The sequence below is a fragment of the Hemiscyllium ocellatum genome, chromosome 44, assembly GCF_020745735.1.
Source record: "Hemiscyllium ocellatum isolate sHemOce1 chromosome 44, sHemOce1.pat.X.cur, whole genome shotgun sequence".
NCBI classification, from domain to species: domain Eukaryota; kingdom Metazoa; phylum Chordata; class Chondrichthyes; order Orectolobiformes; family Hemiscylliidae; genus Hemiscyllium; species Hemiscyllium ocellatum.
The window spans coordinates 6023560-6039323 of NC_083444.1; the positions used below are offsets into that span (position 1 = coordinate 6023560).

The 15764-nt window shown below is 44.9% G+C and overlaps 1 protein-coding gene across 1 annotated transcript; it reads right to left on the reverse strand.

Annotated features, from left to right (window-relative positions):
• Positions 1-1237: 1237 nt before the first annotated feature.
• On the reverse strand, positions 1238-14338 carry LOC132835303 (transmembrane protein 272-like). The gene is made up of 5 exons (XM_060854737.1): positions 14068-14338; positions 4974-5077; positions 4268-4318; positions 3713-3916; positions 1238-1618 (listed from the first exon to the last, which is right to left on the reverse strand). The coding sequence occupies exons 2-5, from the start codon at positions 5047-5049 to the stop codon at positions 1410-1412; spliced, it is 540 nt and encodes a 179-aa protein (XP_060710720.1). The 5' UTR covers positions 5050-5077; positions 14068-14338; the 3' UTR covers positions 1238-1409.
• Positions 14339-15764: the final 1426 nt, after the last annotated feature.

Here is a 15764-nt window from a genome sequence, read left to right on the forward strand (position 1 = left end):
AGTGCAGGTCAGCCCTTGCAGACACAGCTAAGATGCTCAATGAAAGTGTTCTTAGTTTACCTTTGGTCATCCCCTGTAGAGAAGACCACATCGGGAGCACTGGATACAGTAAAGTAGGTTTGGAGGAGAGTCTCACCTGAAAGGAGTGTTGGGGCCAGCAGGTTTTGCATCTTTTCCTGTTGCAGGGGAAGGTAGCTAGGGTGGGGGCACATGCAGTGTGGGGAGAGTGACATGAACCAAGGATTGGCAAAGGGAGCAGTTCTTGCAGAAGGTGATGGGGTGGGGCCAGGAGGGGAAGATGTTCTTGGTGGTGGGGTCTAGTTGAAGTTGGAAGTGTTTAAGAATGATGCATTGGATGCAGAGAGTGGAGTGGTAGGTAAGGACATGGGGGACTCTATTACATGGGGCAGAGGTTGGGAAGGTTTAGAGCAGTAGAACAGGGCATGGAGGTGGTGCAGTGGAGGGCTATCATAATGACAGGCAGAGCAAAGTATGTTCAAAATAGGTGGATATCTGGATGTTGGGATTAGAATGTAAATTCATCTGAGCAGATACAGAGGAGTTAGGAAGAATGGAATGGCATTCTTGCAGGATATTGGGTGGGAAAAAGTCTAGAGCTGAAAAATGTTGCTGGGAAAGTGCAGCAGGTCAGGCAGCATCCCTGAAGGGCTCATGCCCAAAAATGTTGATTCTCCTGCTCCTTGGATGCTGCCTGACCTGCTGTGCTTTTCCAGCAACATTTTCAGCTGATCTCCAGTCCTCACTTACTCCTGGGAAGAAGTCTAGTCCAGGTAGTTAGAGGAAGTGTGGGTTTATATTAAAAATGCACCTGAAGCCTGTCATCAGAGATTGAAACTGAGGACAAGGAAGGGTTGGGGGGAGGAAAAGGTGGTGTCCAAGATGGACCAAGTGATAGAAGGTAGGGTGGATGTTGTGGACAAAGCTGATGAACTGCTCCAATTTGACCTGGTGCAGAATGCTGCACTAATGCAGTCATTGACATTGGGGCATAGTGCCTATGTAGGTATTGAAGGCCTATTCAACATAGCTGGGGTCCATCACTAAAATTAGACAAGCAGTCTTACAATGCTGTACACCACAAAATCCCTTAAAGACAGACAAAAGACCAGAGTATTATCAAGTCATGCTTATATTAGAAATTTTACATCCAACTTTTAAAAACACCTACTGGTTTCAAAGTTATGTACAAAGCACAGTTTACTTCAATGAGCTTAGAATGAAGTAGTGTAGAAAGAACAGTGTTTTCAGCTTTAATAAAAAAGTCTACACATGCACTGCTAATGAGTTCAAACCAAATTTCACCCACAGTAGGCATGTATATTTGACAGTGAGCAGATCATTCTTCCCCCCCCCCACAAAAAACTGAACAAGATTTCTTCAGCCAAAATTCAGCTGTTTCTTTGCCTGATGCTCAGTGTCCCACCTAAAGCACATGCACAAAGCAAGCCACAGAATCCTAGAAACAGTGCAATCCCAAGGAGGATGTATGTGATAGTGGTAGCCCAGAAGGCAAAAAAGTAGAGAGTTTTATCGCAGTAATTGGGAGATGTTTTGTCAATATATTCTGGCTCATAGATGCTGTAGATCCAAACATTTCCTAGAAGGGGTAGAGAAATAAGTTAATATTGACACTTTCCCAGAGATCACAAATCAAACATCTTACATTTCTGCCTCCTTTCAGAATCTGGATTTTCTAACTCCCAACACTGAACAGTTATGCATAAACACTATCCTTCAGCACTTCGGTTTCCCCAATCACCACCCTTGCCAGAGTGCCACAAGGATCAGTGCTGGGTCCACTACTTTATCATTCAAAATTATTTGAATGTTAACATAGGAGGTATAGTTAGTAAGTTTGCAAGTGACACCAAAATTGGAGGTGTAGTGGACAGTGAAGGCTACCTGAGTACAATGGGGTTTTGATCAGATGGGCCAGTGGGCTGAGGAGTGGCAGGTGGAGTTTAATTTAGACAAGTGAGAGGTGCTACATTACGCAAGAGCAAATCTTAGCAGGACTTATACACTTAATGGTAAGGTCTTAGGGAGTGTTACTGAACAAAAATCTTGGATTGCAGGTTCACAGCTCTTTGGAAGTAGGATAGTGAAGAAAGTGTTTGGTATAGGGTTTAGGTTTGCTCGCTGATGTTCCATTACCTGGCTAGGTAACATCAGTGGTAACCTCCAAGTGAAGCGAAGCTGTTGTCCCCTGCTTTCTATTTATATCTTTCTCCTGGATGGGGTTCCTGGGGTTTGTGGTGATGTCACTTCCTGTTTGTTTTCTGAAGGGTTGATAGATGGTATCTAGATCTATGTGCTTGTTTATGGCATTGTGGTTGGAGTGCCAGGCCTCTAGGAATTCTCTGGCATGTCTTTGCTGAGCCTGTCCCAGGATAGATGTGTTGTCCCAGTCAAAATGGTGTTTTTTTTCCATCCATGTGTAGGGCTGAGGGAGAGGGGGTTGTATATTTGTGGCTAGCTGGTGTTCATGTATCCTGGTGGCTAACTGTCTTCCTGTTTGTCCTATGTAGTGTTTGTGACAGTCCTTGCATGGAATTTTGTAGATGACGTTGGTTTCATCCATGGGTTGTACTGGGTCTTTTAAGTTGGTTAGTTTTTGTTTGAGAGTGTTGGTGGGTTTGTGCTCTACTAGAATTCCGAGGGGACAGGCTCTGCAAAGACATGCCAGAGAATTCCTAGAGGCCTGGCACTCCAACCACAATGCCATAAACAAATACATAGATCTAGATACCATCTATCAACCCTTCAGAAAACAAACAGGAAGTGATATCACCAGGAACCCCATTCTGGAGAAAGATCTAAATAGAAAGCAGGAGACAACAGCTTCGCTTCACTTGGAGGTCGCCACTGATGTTACCTAGCCAGGTAATGAAACATCTGGATCTCAAACCTATACCCTAACCTTCAACCTGAGGTACAAACCTTGCGAGTGTTTTGTATGCTTTCCTTATATTGCAGCTGTGCAGGATGTTGGTTAGGCCACTTTTGGAATAATGCATGCAATTCTGGTCCCCTAATCAGGGGGATATTGAGAAACTTGAAAGGGTTCTGAAAAGATTTTCAAGGATGTTGCCAGGGTTGGAGGGTTTGAGCTATAGGGGGAGGTTGGATAGGCTGGGGCTGTTTTCCCTGGAGTGTCAGGAAGCTGAGGGGTGACCTTGTAGAAGTTTATAAAATCATGAGTGGCATAGATAGGGTAAATAGACAGACTTTTCACTGGAGTGGGGGAGTCCAAAACTAGAGGGTATAGGTTTATGAGAGAAGGGAATTTGTAAAGAAACCTAAAAGGGGCAACTTTTTCCATGAGGGGGTGGTACATGAATGGAATGAGGTGCCAGAGGAAGTGGTGGAGGCTGGTACAATTGCAACATTTAAGAGGCTATTGGATGGGTATATGAATAGGAAGGGTTTGGAGGGATATGGGCCAGGTGCTGGCAGGTGGGACAAGATTAGGTTAGAATATCTGGTCGGCATGGACAAGTTGGATCAAAGGGTCTATTTCTGTGCTGTATATCTGACTCCAAAATTAGACACCCCAGCACTGAGGGGGTGTTAACTATGCTGCCCCAAGGGAATGATTGGAGGAACCTCACCCCATGAACATTCTAAAAAACAGGTGAGTAGCAACATGCAAACTCAAGTTAAACAAAGCTATTTTCAGTTAAGCAGTTACCTGTTATAAACCAGATGAAGGAAAACAGAGAGATGAGACTTTTCCAAACTCTGCCAATTCTATGAAAAGCCAAAATATTGTTCTCATCATTTGGAGCACATGAAACTAGTGAAATCATCACAAAGAACAGGGTAAAGCTACCAGAGACAATCAAATAAATTGGGATCAGGTACTGCTTGGGACAGGAATCCAAATAGACAGTACCTACATGGGAAGGAGAAAAGAAAAAAATGTCAGCAGAAGTGATTTGTTGCAAGCTTAAAATAGTCAGATTTATGGTGACATTAAGAACAAAGTTACTCTAGTTTTTAATTTTAAGCTGTTGTTAAAAACATGGAAATGGTCAAATCCTTAGAACCAAAGAAAGAATGCTGCTCCTAATATTGAGGCAAGCTTGGTACAGGAATCCAAACCATTTGCAGCTTAACTATTTTAAATGTCAAGCATAGCTATGACTAGGTTACATTAAATCTAACAAACTTGCCAAAGAAAGACAATCCAAGTGAACAGCTTTTAAATTCATGCCACCAACATTCTTTATTATTGAAATCTCACCAATAGTGATGGAGGCAACAGCCAACAGGCAGGTCATAATTTTCATAGATGCTGAAAAGGAATTGGAGAACTTTTTAAAAAGTGTGTAACATTAAACATAATTTGACAGTAGGGGCTGGTGATCCAGTTCATCCTACCTGCTCTTTCAAGAGAGACTACTCCAGTTCTCTCCCTGCCACCCCCTCCAAAACCTGAGTGAAATCTTTCACGGGGAGTAACTGCACTGGAGATTCTGCTGACACCACTTCAGGCACGCATTCAAATTAAGAACACCTCCAGTGTATTATGAAATGAGGGTCTTAAAGGGGAGATTTCCTGGCTCTTGACTGGAAGTAGCCAATGATTAACTTAGAGGAAAAAGTGGTTTTATTTAACTCAGGGATTTAGATGCAATGGTACTCATTGAGGTGGGTAGTATCACTTAGCATCACTGCAAACCAGCTGCCCAGCTATCAGATTAGCATGAAGGACTCCTTCTCAACATCTCCCCTCACCCAAGGGGTGAGGACTCCAGTTAAACCAGTCATCCATTGGATTACAGCCCTATGGTTAATAATTACTTTTTCTAAAAAGCTAGTTACAAGAGGAGATAGGCACTTGACCCACATCTATTATGGCAATTGCATTTTACATATATGCTTTCCTATAGCATGTACTTTCTCAAGAGCTATTGACTTGTTCTTGGATGCAAGTGAACAACCAGTACCTGATGCCACTGGGGATGTAGGAGGTTCTTCAATAGTCCGCAGGAGTGGAGTGTATAAGCTACTTTCAAGGTCCATGTTATTAGCCACCTCCTATACACCAGATCTAGGAATGAAGGCACATTAAATTAACAAGCAACCACCTATCTGTTTTGACCCACCATCTCACTTAACAGTCCTGTTGTTCAACTGGTCCTTGTTTGGACCTCCATTAGTCAGTTGTAGATTACACATTTAAACCTCACTCCTTAAGAACTCAAATTCCTAGTCCTCAAATAGATTAACTCCAAATAGAAAACATCTTAAAAAGAACCACTAAGCAAAATAAAAGTTGCTGGAAATACTCAGCACTGTGACAGCATCTGTAGAGACAGAAGACTGAATGTTATGGATCCAAAGACTCTTTTTAGGAGGATTGTTAGGCCAAAAGTATAATCGTCTTTCTCCAGATGCTGCCAGACCTGCTGAGCTTTTCTCCCCCCAAGCAATTTGTTTGACTTCCAGCATCCACATTTTATTTGGAAAGAACGTAGAGCAGCAGTGGTTAGCACTGCTGCCTCACAGCACCAGGGACCCAGATCCGATTCCAGCCTTGGGCGACTGTGGGGTTTGCACGCTCTCCCAGTGTCTGCGTGGGTATCATCCGGCTGCTCCAGTTTCCTCCCAAAAATCAAAGTTAGGAGAATTGGCCACACTAAGTTGTCCATGGTGTTCAGGGATATGTAGACTAGGTGCATTAGTAAGGGGTAAATATAGGGTAGGGAAATGGGTCTGGGTGTTGCTCCTCAGAGGTGGACTTGTTGGGCCCAAGAGCCTGTTTCCTCACTGAAGATTCAGATTCTAACTAGAAGGTGATCACTTTGGAAAGACATCCATACAGCATTAAAACCCTTCGGTCCAACTAGTCCATGCCAGCCAAAATCTAAAACTAGTCTCATCTGCCTGTTCTAGGCCCATGTCCCTCCAAAACCCTCCCTATTCATATACTTACCCAAGTGTCTTAGATGTTGTAACTGTACCTACCAATTTCTCTGGAAAGTCATTCCAGATGTGAGCCACTAAAATGAGCCACCCCTTACATCCTTAAAATCTCTCTCCTCACCTTAAAAACATGCCCCCAGCCTTAGGGAAAACACAGTCATTCACCTTAACATACCCCTCATGATATTACAAACTTCTGAAGGTTACCACTCAACTTCCTATGCACCAGTGAAAGATGTCCCAGCCTATCCTGAAAACTCAAACCTTCTGTTCCTGGCAATATTCTGGTAATTTTTTTGAACTCTCTAGCATAAATGATACCTTGTGTTGATCAAGATCATTGGCAGTTAGTGGTATCTCCCTTGTATTAGCTGAAAATGTGTTGCTGGTTAAAGCACAGCAGGTTAGACAGCATCCAAGGAACAGGAAATTCGACGTTTCGGGCATAAGCCCTTCATCAGGAATCCTTTATCTCCCTTGTATTAGTCTTCTAGTTGTAATGACCTTGTCTTATGCAGACTTTCCATCCACAGAATGGAGTTTTTGAAAACTACAGACTAAATATTGACCCAAGGCAATTCTCAATACAAGTAGAATTAATAGATGGCAGCTGTTATCCATGTTTGAACTTCAATCCTCCCCTCCACCACAGTTCCATAGTAGTTCAGGGTAGAAACATTCAGTCAAGTTTTTGTTTGGATTCCTAGTCTAGACTCTGGTCAAGATCAGAGGAATCAACCACAAATTCCTGTTTCAGTAATATCACTTCATTTTCCATTCTAGAGTACCCAGACCCCCATAAAGTGAAAGCTTCTGATGCTAGAGATCCAGAACCAAAATTGCTGGTGAAACTCAGCAGGTCCAGTAGCATCTATTGGAAGAAAGCAGAGTTAATGTTTCAAGTTGTGACTCAGAACTCTGAAGAGTCAGACTTTAAACATGAGCTTTCTTCCCACAGACATTGCCAGACTTGTGGCATCCAGGCCTATTCAACATAAGCACTCCTCAGGAGATTAATCAAGGATTGATCTATCTCTGAAGAATTTTTACCAAGCACACAGTTGGCCAAAGGGTGTTTTTCCTGTGCTGTAGACAATTCACATTTTTGATCCAATGTGATCTTTCCCCAGACATTGCTGTAAGTTTGAAATTCTCCAGCATTTTGTTTTTACACCTTCTCAATTATTGGTTGTTCTTAAATCATACATCTGTCTGGATATCAATTTTTTGAACAGGAAACACTACCAGTTTTTAATTCACCTTATTCCATATTTGGCAGCCCCTGTCACTTCCTTCACTCAAGTTATGTACAAACATTAATGTAATCATGCATAAACTTGCTCCTCTTATTCCAAATAGAGTTTCCTAGTTTGATCCCAGCTAAATGCATTATTATATAATCCCTATAGCATGGAAACAGATCCTTCAGGCCAACAAGTCTACACCAATCCTTCCAAGAATAACCCACCCAAACCCATTCCCCCTACCCAATATTTACCTTTGACTAATCCACTAATTGCACATCCCTGGGCAGTATGGGACAATTTAGCACAGCCAATCCACCCTAACCTGCACATCCCCTGGGCACTGTGGGACAATTTAGCACGGCCAATCCACCCTAACCTGCACATCCCCTGGGCACTGTGGGACAATTTAGCACGGCCAATCCACCCTAACCTGCACATCCCCTGGGCACTGTGGGACAATTTAGCACGGCCAATCCACCCTAACCTGCACATCCCTGGGCACTGTGGGACAATTTAGCATGGCCAATCCCACCCTAACCTGCACATCCCTGGTCACTATGGGCAGTTTAGCACAGCCAATCCACCCTAACCTGCACATCCCTGGGCACTGTGGGACAATTTAGCATGGCCAATCCCACCCTAACCTGCACATCCCTGGTCACTATGGGACAATTTAGCACGGCCAATCCACCCTAACCTGCACATCCCTGGTCACTATGGGACAATTTAGCACGGCCAATCCACCCTAGCCTGTACATCTTTGGACTAGCCCCTTAAAAAGTGATATTACAGGAGTCTAGACAAATCAGACAAAATAGGTCACTCAATTGTTCACTTCAGAAACGATGGCGCTGATCTGACAAGGATAGTTTTTTATAAAAAAGTGTTAAGTTGGGAAAAGGCTTAGGTCAGAGACCAGGAGCAGCCTATCAAATCTAAACAGAAAATAAGCGTTTTTGTATGATTACGTGTAACCCTTATACTAAAGGAAGTTCAGAAACATTTTCATCTGTTAGCCAATACGAGAGACAGCAATCAGAACAGATTTGCAACCAAGATAAAAAGTAAGATAGGCTTGAAACGTGCAGGTTTCCCTCTACAGGAGGTTGGTTAGAGAGAACTCAAACACCCAGAGGGCCGGACTCTATGCTGTGGGAGTAACTCTCCCCGCGCAATTATTAGAAGAGGAGATAAAAGAAATTACTGAAGTTTTCACACCCAGAAAGATCCATTAGTGTTTGTATTGTCAAGCGGCTCAGTCCCCTCTTCTGATCTGAGTTAGAGCGGTTGTTTAAAAGCTACCAATTAGACCTAGAACTACATCCTATAGTTACAAAAAATAGTTTTCACTTTTTTTTCCCCCAGTTATAAAAATAGTTTTTTCCCTTCTCGCGCTCTCTGTATTAAAGCCAGACACCTCTTCATACTTACCTAGAGAGTAGATTACAATCATAGCGCCTGCATCATTCTAGCTATATAAAAGATCACTGCCAATTTCTTCAAGGTTAAATTCTCGTGTTTAATTTTTGATTTCAATTGAAAGAGTGACTGAGATGTGTTGGGGCACACGTGCATCGGGCTGGGGAAACAAGGGGGCGTTTTAGAATTTAGCCCTGCGTTGTTGTAGGGAGGGATTTCATCCTGCATTGTTTCCCCCACAACAGTTTACTTGCCACGTCCAATAAACTTTATTTGGCTGGGAGGTCATTTCATTAAGGAACGCCATTAGGATTAAAGTGGGTTACTTCAGATTCACCGAGTTACAAGCGAGAGAAAAAAATAAATTGCACATGCAATCTGTCTTTCACACCCATAGCAATTGCATTTGCATAGCGCCTTACACACCCACAACCTCCCCCCCCCCCAGCAAAGTGCTTTAGAAACAGAAAGTGGGAGCTGGAGTAGGCTGTTCGGCCCTTCAAATGTGCTTTCCCCCTTCAAGATGATCATTGCTGATGACCCAACTCAGTATCTTGTTTCCCCCACACACTTTGATCCCTTCAGCCCTCAGAGCTATATCTAACTCCTTGAAAGCATTCAATGTTTTGGCCTCCACTGCCTTCTTTGGCAGAGAATTCCACACGTTCCCACTCTCAGGGTGAAGACATTTAGACTCATAGAGATGTGTAGCACGGAAACCGACCCTTTGGTCCAACTTGTCCATGCTGACCAGATATCTTAAATTAATCTGGTCCCATTTGCCAACACTTGGCCCATATCTCTCTAAACCCTTAATATTGATATACCAATCCAGATTTTAAATGCTGTAATTGTACCAGCCTCCACCATTTTCTCTGGCAGCTCATTCCATACACGCACCACTCTCTGTGGAAAAAGTTCCCCCTTAGGTTTCTTTTAAATCTTTCCCCTCTCGCCCTCAACCTCTGTCCTCTCTTTTTGGACTCCCCTACCCTGGAGAAAAGACTTTGACTATCCACCCTATCCATGCCCCTCATGATTTTATTATCATGATGCCTCTAATGCTGTGGGGAAAAACAGCCGCAGCCTGTTCAGCCTCTCCCTATTGCTCAAACTCTCCAATCCTGGCAACATCCCGATTAAATCTTTTCTGAACTCTTTCAAATTTAACAACACCTTTCTTGTAGCAAGGTCCCAAAATTGAACACAATATTCCAAAAGTGGCCTCACCAATGTTCTGTACAGCCACAACATGACCTCCCAACTCCTGTACTCTATGCACTGGTCAATAAAGTGGTGTCAATCCAATAATATTTTATAAACTCCTACTTTGGGACTAGAACCAGTCTGACTCACGATTAGAATACAGACAGATGTTAACCTCACACCTTTAATATGTTGTCTGAGCTGATATGTCACTTTTTTTTAATAATACCTTGAGTTATCTCAACAATGGGACTTAAAAGTAGTTTTGGGAATTACATATTAATGAACTGAAACCTGCAACCCATTCTAAAAGATGAAAGACTTAACAGCAATCTAGGTTTAGACCATAAGACATAAGAGTGGAAGTAAGGCCATTCGGCCCATCGAGTCCACTCCGCCATTCAATCATGGCTGATGGGCATTTCAACTCCACTTACCAGCGTTCTCCCCATAGCCCTTAATTCCTCGAGACAACAAGAATCTATCAATCTCTGCCTTGAAGACGTTTAGCGTCCCGGCCTCCACTGCACTCTGCGGCAATGAATTCCACAGGCCCACCACTCTCTGGCTGAAGAAATGTCTCCGCATTTCTGTTCTGAATTGACCCCCTCTAATTCTAAGGCTGTGTCCACGGGTCCTAGTCTCCTCGCCTAACGGAAACAATTTCCTAGTGTCCACCCTTTCCAAGCCATGTATTATCTTGTACGTCTCTATTAAGTCTCCCCTTAATCTTCTAAACTCCAATGAATCCAATCCCAGGATCCTCAGTCGTTCCTCATATGTTAGACCTACCATTCCAGAGATCATCCATGTGAATCTCCGCTGGACACGTTCCAGTGCCAGTATGTCCTTCCTGAGGTGTGGGGACCAAAACTGGACACAGTTTGTTCAATATATCATTCCAGTTGCATGACTTTTGCTATAAATTATGTGTCTTATGGTCCTCTTCCAAAGCTACCTGACGAAGGAGCAGCACTCCAAAAGCTAGTGCTTCCAAATAAACCTGTTGGACTATAACCTGGTGCTGTGTAGTTTTTAACCCTGATCAATAAAGGCGAGAGCACCAAATGCCTTCTTTACTATCCTGTCTACCTGCAACTCCACTTTCAAGGAACCATGGACCAACTGGCTCTGAGGTCTCTTTGTTCGACAACACTACCCAGGACCCTCCCATTAAAGAGAGTCACAGAGATGTACAGCACGGAAACAGACCCTTCGGCCCAACCCGTCCATGCCGACCAGATACCCCAACCTAATCTAGTCTCACTTGCCAGCACCCAGTCCATATCCCTCCAAACCCTTTCTATTCATATACCATTCTATCCAAGATGCCTTTTAAATGTTGTAATTGTACCAGCATCCACCACTTCCTCCGACAGCTCATCCCATATGCGCACCATCCTCTGTGTGAAAAAGTTGCCCCTTAGGTCACCTTTATATCTTTCCCCTCTCACCTTAAACCTATGCCCTCTAGTTGTGGACTGCCCCACTCCAGGGAAAAGACTTTGACTATTTAACCTATGCATGCCCCTCATGATTTTATAAACCTCTATAAGGTCACCCCTCAGCCTCCAACACTAATGTGTAAGGCTGGCCTTACAAAAATACATTTAGATTAGATTACTTACAGTGTGGAAACAGGCCCTTCGGCCCAACAAGTCCACACCGACCCGCCGAAGCGCAACCCACCCATACCCCTACATTTACCCCTTACCTAACACTACGGGCAATTTATCCTGGCCAATTCACCTGACCCGCACATCTTTGGACTGTGGGAGGACACCAGCGCACCCGGAGGAAACCCACGCAGACACGGGGAGAACGTGCAAACTCCACACAGTCAGTCACCTGAGTCGGGAATTGAACCCGGGTCTCAGGCACTGTGAGGCAGCAGTGCTAACCACTGTGCCAACGTGCCGCCCACTAATCTCAGTCCTACCCCATATCCTTAGACTGTGACCGTATGGTTCAGGACTCCCTGGTCATCGGGAACATCCTTTCTGTGTGTACCCTAGTCCAGACCTGTTAGAATTTTATAGATTTCGATGAGAATCCTCCCTCGTATTCTTCAAAACACCAGCAAACATGGTCGTAAATGATCCAATCTCTCTTCGTGCATCTTTAGATCTGATGAGGTAGTTTTTGAACTGTATTTCCTGTTGTTATCAAGGAGGTAAGGACTCAGGTAGTTCACTTGGCTGGATGGCTGGTTTGTGCTGCAAACAGTATGGGTTCAATTCCCACACTATCTTGAGGTTACCATGAAGGTCTCTTCTTCTCAACCTCTGCTCTCTCCTGAGGCACGGTTACCTTCAGGTGAAACCCCCATCAGCTGCCTCTCTGATAAGAGAGTAGCCCTATGGTCTGGCGAGACTCTAGCGACTTTACCCAATCAAGGACAGATTCTCACACAGTAATCCGAAGGAGATGAGAGTCTGCTGAATGATGTTGCTGGCTGAGAGATAGATATTGGACCGGACGCTAAGGGGTGAACTCTTGAGCAAAATGCCGAAGATCTGAAATAAAAACAAAAGTGTTGGAGAAAACAAAGCCGTACTGTACTCAAAATGGGCAGCACGGTTGCTAGGTGGTTAGCACTGCTGCCTCAGGGAAGTGGGTTTGATCCTACCCTTGGGTGACTGACTGTGTGGAGTTTGCACATTCTCCCCGTGTCTACGTGGGCTTCCTCCGGGCGCTCCAGTTTCCTCCCACAGTCCAGAGATGTGCAGGTCAGGGTGGACTAGTTGTGCTAAATTGCCTATAGGGTCCAGGATGTGTGGGTTAGCCAGTAGAAATGCAGGGTTACAGGGATGGAGCAGGTCTGGGTAGGATGCTCTTTGGAGGGTCAGTGTGGACTCGATGGGCTGAATGGCCTGCTTCCACACTGTAGGGACTCTGTGATGATATGATTCATGGTAACTTCAGCCACCCTTATCAAAACAGAGTAGCATTTGACCATCTAGACTTCAGTAGCACAGGAATACAATCTCATAGATTCCGAAACAGTGCAGTGCAGTCTTCATCGTGTACTGAGTCCATTTCTAAATAGTTTCGAGGTACCATCCTGTGGCAAAGTGCTCACACTTCCTGTTGGGGGAAGAAATCCGACTCATAACTGGCCAATATATCTGCAAAGGCTCACCCTTTCGGTGAGAGGGCACAGCTTTGAGGTTACTTAGAAAAGCAGTAAGGGTGACACAAGGGAAGACATTCTCAGGGCAAGTGGTGGGGACCTGGGGTGTGCTGGGAGGAGAAAGTGAGGTCTGCAGATGCTGGAGATCAGAGCTGAAAATGTGTTGCTGGAAAAGCGCAGCAGGTCAGGCAGCATCCAAGGAGCAGGAGAATCGACGTTTCGGGCATAAGCCCTTCATCAGGAATGCGTGCTGCCAGAGAGTGTAGTGGGGGAAAGCTCAGCTGAGACATTCAGAAGGGAATCATCAGGAAAGGAAATAGGTGCAGGTTTGCAGGGCCTGAGGGATGAGGTCCACTGCTGATTGGGAGGGAAGTCAGTACAGATGTGATGGACTGAATGGCTTTCAGCGCTGAAGCTGCTCTGTGCCTGTGGGAGTTTGAGTAAATTGACTGCAACTTCATTGGAAGCACGTAGAACATAGAACATTATAGCACAGTACAGGCCCTTCGGCCCTCGATGTTCTGCCGACCTATGGAACCAATTTGAAGCCTATATATCCTATACTATTCCATTCTTGTCCATATGTTTATCTAATGACCATTTAAATGTCCTTAAAATTGGCGAGTCTACTGTTGCAGCCACGCCCCTATTATCCTCTGTGTAAAGCAACTCCCTCTGATATCTGTCCTGTATCTATCACCCCTCAACTTAAAGCTGTGTCCCCTCGTGCTAGCCATCACTATCTGAGGAAAAAGGCTCTCACTGTTCACCCTATCTAACCCTCTGATTATCTTATATGTCTCAATTAAGTCACGTCTCAACCTCCTTCTCTTGAATAAAAGCAGCCTCAAGTCCCTCAGCCTTTCCTCCATACCAGGCAACATCCTGGTAAATCTCCATTCCAAAGCTTCCACGTCCTTCCTATAACGCGGTGACCAGAACTGTACGCAATACTCCCAAGTGCGGCCGCACTGGAGTCCTGTCCAGCTGCAGCATGACCTCGTGGCTCCGAAACTCAATCCCTCGACCAATAAACGCTAACACACCGCACGCCTTCTTAACAACCCTGTCAACATATTTCCTGTTTACCCCATGAAATTTCCTGCTTACGCTGCTCAAATTTCCAGCCCAGCAGTTTTCATAGAGATGGAATCCCTTTCTCCCAGAGTCTTCGGAATTCCTTGCCACGGAGAGGTGTGGGGCACAATCCTTGTGTAAATTGAAAGCTGAGACAGGTCCTTGATCCGAGGAAAGGGCAGCAAAACGGACACGAGGAGGGTGGGATGAGTCACGATCCTGCCGAACGGGGGAGCAGACAGGAGGGACCACATGGCCCGCTCCTGTTCCTGCTTCGGATGGCCTTAAGGGCACGGTTTGTTAATTGAAGTCGAACTGGTAAAATTGCCGAATGAAGGAATGAGCTGCGGACGCTGGAAACAAGAAACAAAACCAGAAATTGCTGGAGAAACTCAGCAGGGTCTGACAGCATCTGTGGAGAGAGAGCAGAGCTCAGCTGGAAACATAAGCTGCCAGACACCACTGACTCGCTCCAACGACTTCTGTCTGTTTCGAATAAAATTGCTGTTTTACTTTAAGCCACTGGGTGACCCCACAGACTGTACCTTTCCCAGTCACCAGGTTTTGCAATTTTTGATGTGGAGACACTGGCATTGGATTGGGGTGTACAAAGATAAAAATCACACAATGCCAGGTTATAACCCAGCAGGTTTATTTGGAAGCACTAGCTTTCAGAGCGCCACTGCTTCGTCAGGTAGTTGTCAGTGTCCACTGATGAAGGAGCAGAGCGCGGAAAGCTAGTGCTTCCAACCTGGTGTTTTGTGATTTTTAATTTTGCAATTTTTGAGTCAAGATTAGAGTGGTGCTGGAAGACCTGATGAAGGGTATTTGCCCGAAACGTCGATTTTCCTGCTCCTCGGCTGTTGCCTGACCTGCTGTGCTTTTCCAGCACCACTCTAATCTTGACTCTAATTTCCAGCACCTACAGTACCTACTTTCACCTTTGCAATTTTTAAGTCATAGAGATGTACAGCACGGAAACAGACCCTTTGGTCCAACTCGTCCATGCTGACCAGATACCAGGACGACACGGTGGCACAGCGGTTAGCACCGCTGCCTCACAGCGTCAGAGACCTGGGTTCAGTTCCTGCCTCAGGTGACTGACTGTGTGGAGTTTGCTCCAGGTGCTCCGGTTTCCTCCCACAGTCCAAAGATGTGCAGGTCAGGTGAATTGGCCATGCTAAATTGCCCATAGTGTTAGGTAAGGGGTAAATGTAGGGGTATGGGTGGGTTGCGCTTCAGCAGGTCAGCGTGGACTTGTTGGGCTGAAGGGCCTGTTTCCACACTGTAAGTAATCTAATTTAATCTCGACCTATTTGCCATCAGTTGGCCCATATCCCTCCAAACCCTTCCTATTCATATACTCACCCAGATGCCTTTTAAATGTTGCAATCATACCAGTCTCCACCACTTCCTCTGGCAGCTCATTCCATACACGTACCATCCTCTGTGAGAAAAACTTTCCCCTTGGGTCCTTTTTAAATCTTTCCTCTCTCACCTTAAACCTACACCCCCCTAGTTTTGAACTCCCCTACCCTGGGAAAAAGATGTTGGCCTTTCATCCTAGCCAGACCCCTTGTGATTTTGTAAACCTCTATAAGGTCACCCCTCAGCCTCCGACGCTCCAGGGAAAGCAGCCCCAGCCTGTTCAGCCTCTCCCTGTAGCTCAAACCCTCCAACCCCAGAAACATCCTTGTAAACCTTTTCTGAGTCTTTTCAACTTTCCCAAC